The sequence below is a fragment of the Sturnira hondurensis genome, unplaced genomic scaffold (assembly GCF_014824575.4).
Source record: "Sturnira hondurensis isolate 20B ecotype Veracruz unplaced genomic scaffold, ASM1482457v3 Scaffold0003874, whole genome shotgun sequence".
NCBI classification, from domain to species: domain Eukaryota; kingdom Metazoa; phylum Chordata; class Mammalia; order Chiroptera; family Phyllostomidae; genus Sturnira; species Sturnira hondurensis.
This window is the reverse complement of record NW_028076505.1, coordinates 473,778-476,595: the sequence shown is the minus strand read 5'-3', so window position 1 is coordinate 476,595 and position 2,818 is coordinate 473,778. Positions and strand designations below refer to the sequence as shown.

The window sequence follows — 2,818 nt, the reverse complement described above, 5'->3', positions numbered from 1 at the left end:
GAACTTGTATCTTCACATTGTGTGAGAGAAAGAACGAGAGTGAGTGTGTGTGCGTGATGCCATCCAGAGAAACTTTCTGTTTGAGTGCACAGAATGTAGAGATGCTAGATGATAAATATTATCTTAAATAGAGAACAAGAAAAAACTATAAAGCAGGAAACAAATTTAAACATTTCTAATCTATAAGTTTAGGACTTAAACTATTTTATGGTTAGGAATAAACTAGGCATCTAGGACTAAAATAATAAACAGATTATGTAGTTTGATGTGGTGCTGTCTTGTTCAAGTTCTGCTTTTTTTTTGCATTGTTTTTAAAACCAACATTTTGGGGGCACATACGAAGTTACTCTAAGGGTCTGGGACAACAGCCCAGCACCATCATGGTCTTTGTGGAAACAACCACGTCAAACTGAGGAGACGAGATGGTTCAGGCCACCGTGAGGGGTCTCTTAACTCAAAATGTGGCACTGAGAACAAGCAGACAATTCCTAAAGGCCTCCCGGGGACTCTGCACCCAGGAGATTTACACTAATGGGTCCGTATGGACGTGGCATTGCCGTTGGGGTGCAAAGCTTGCACTGCTCAGGGCAGCTGTGGCATCACTTTGGTGAGAGCACCTCACCAACGAGACAACGATCAGAATCACTGGAACAGAAACCCAGGCAGGTGTTGTGTCCTGGGTGTGGGGGCCCAGTCACATCTGTAGGTGGGCCTAGACTCTTGAGCTCCTACCCCATGACCCGGCTCCTTCCTGGGACCTGAGGACACGACCCAGGGGATGGCCTGGCACTTCTGGGCCTCTGTGGGCTGCGGGCGGAGCAGCAGGAGCAGAAGGGCCACCTGGGAAGTGCTGGAGGGTGGACTTGGCCTTGGCCAGCATCTGTGCACTGCGATCGTTTTCCCTCCGCAGCTCCTGGACCTCTCTCTCCATGCGCTCGGCTGCCATCCGGGCTCCGTGGGCTCTTTCTTGATGGTGTCGGATCTCCTTTCCATAGCAGGAGGTGCTTCTGCGTAGATCCTGGCCCATGTCCCGGGTCATCTTCTTGTAGGTGTTCAGCAGCTGGTAGGTGGAGTTCACGTTTCTCCAGTTGTCCAGATGCTTCTTCTCCATTTCTAGGCAGCGCACTTCCGCCTCCAGCACTTGCTGGTGGAGCCGAGCCAGGCGGTCTTTCTGGGTGTCAGGCCGAACTCGAAGCTTCAGCTTCAGCTGCTGGATCTCAGCCTTTAGGTTTATATTTTCACACCGCAGAGACGCTTTCTCGGTTCGCAGGCTCCTTATTTCTGCTGCCAGCTCTTCACCTCTTTGCTTTTGCTCCCACAGTTGTCTGGCTGTTGCCTGACTGTCCTCGTCAGCACCTGGGAGGGGCACTTTGAGGTCAGCATCACTAGGGACACCCTTGAGATCACCTTCTGACCCATGGACAAACTGATCCCCAATTTCTGCTTCACTCTGTCTCTCTACCTGGGACTTGACCTGAGCCAGGTGACCTCTAAGGACCTCGGGCCTGGGGCTGGTCTGCAGTGGGCCTCCCCCCAGGGACAGGGACTGGCTGACTGTACCTTGCAGGTCCCGCTCCACTGGTGCCATCGACGGCTCCGGACCTTGTTTCTCTTCCTCTTTATCTTGGACATCCTGCTTCCACCCCACAGTTTCTTCTTGGCGCACCTCTGGACTTTCGGGATGATGAGTGTTTTTGTTCAAGTCACCTGGCATGTTCTCCTGAAGTTGTTCTCCGCCAGTCCCCGGTGCTTTGGTGACGGGCTTCTCATCAGTCACGCAGGAATGTCTAGGAGGCTGGGTCCTGCGCACAGTTCTCACTAAGTCAGCCAGGTCCCGAAGGGATGACATCCTGCTCAGGTGCTTGTTCAGGGCCTTCAAGCACAAGGTCTGTAACCAGAGAGGACCGGCCTCCACCCCAGGTGGCTTGGGGGTGTCGTCAGCTTCTGTCATTGGTCCGGTATTCTCACTGTGTCTTGCACAGACTTCGTCACGGGAAGGACACGGTTTCTTTCGCACCTTCACACTTCTTGACGTGTGTCGTCTCTTCACCACGAAAGACACCACCACCAGAGTGCCCACCAGGATCACAGAGAGGAACACAGCGAGAGCTGGGACATGTCCCAAACTCTCAGAAATCAGCAGCAGAATCGCGCACAGGTGCTCCAGGATCAGCTGGAAGGTGGACGGGGTGGCTGTGGCAGTGGCAGGCACTAGGCCCTCCATGGCTGGCCAGGCTCGCAGCTCTGCCACCGACTGCCAGTGTCCTGTGGGCACAAATAACTGCTCAGAACCCCAAGGCGTGTTCTGTCTCCATGGTGAACAGGTGCCTAGCAACCAGGGCTGGTCAGTGGGTGGGGGAGGGGTGGCCAGTAGGTCTAGAAAACTGCCCCTCACTTGGGTCTGAAACAGGAAGCGGTGGCATTCTACGGGTCCTGGGCTGAGGACAGTGGTGGCAGCAGCAGGAGGTGGGTCCCTCCAGGCCCAGCCAGCTGTGTAGCACACCCAGGGGTCAGAGCAGGGCTGGGCCACGTCTCTTTCTGTGCACAGGAGCCAGTCAAGGCCCTGGTTGGTGTGGTTCAGTTGGTTGTGCGTCATCCAGAAAACCAAAATATTGCCAGTTCGATTCTGGGTCAGGGCACATGCCTGGGTTGCAGGTTAGGTCCCCAGTCAGGACACATATGGAAGGCGACCAATCAATATCCTCTATTGATGTGTCATTGAAGTCCCAGTTTGAAAGTTGAACTTGACCAGGAGGCAGGTAGTGACCGAGGACCCATAAGGGGTGGAGGTCCCTGCTCAGATCCCTCTCTGGTCCAG

General features: G+C 54.2%; 1 protein-coding gene across 1 annotated transcript; it reads right to left on the bottom strand.

Annotated features, from left to right (window-relative positions):
• Nucleotides 1–329: 329 nt before the first annotated feature.
• Nucleotides 330–2,229, bottom strand: LOC118984898 (uncharacterized). The gene is made up of 2 exons (XM_037043112.1): nucleotides 1,561–2,229; nucleotides 330–1,356 (listed from the first exon to the last, which is right to left on the bottom strand). The coding sequence occupies exons 1-2, from the start codon at nucleotides 2,222–2,224 to the stop codon at nucleotides 713–715; spliced, it is 1,308 nt and encodes a 435-aa protein (XP_036899007.1). The 5' UTR covers nucleotides 2,225–2,229; the 3' UTR covers nucleotides 330–712.
• Between the last annotated feature and the right edge of the window lie 589 nt (nucleotides 2,230–2,818).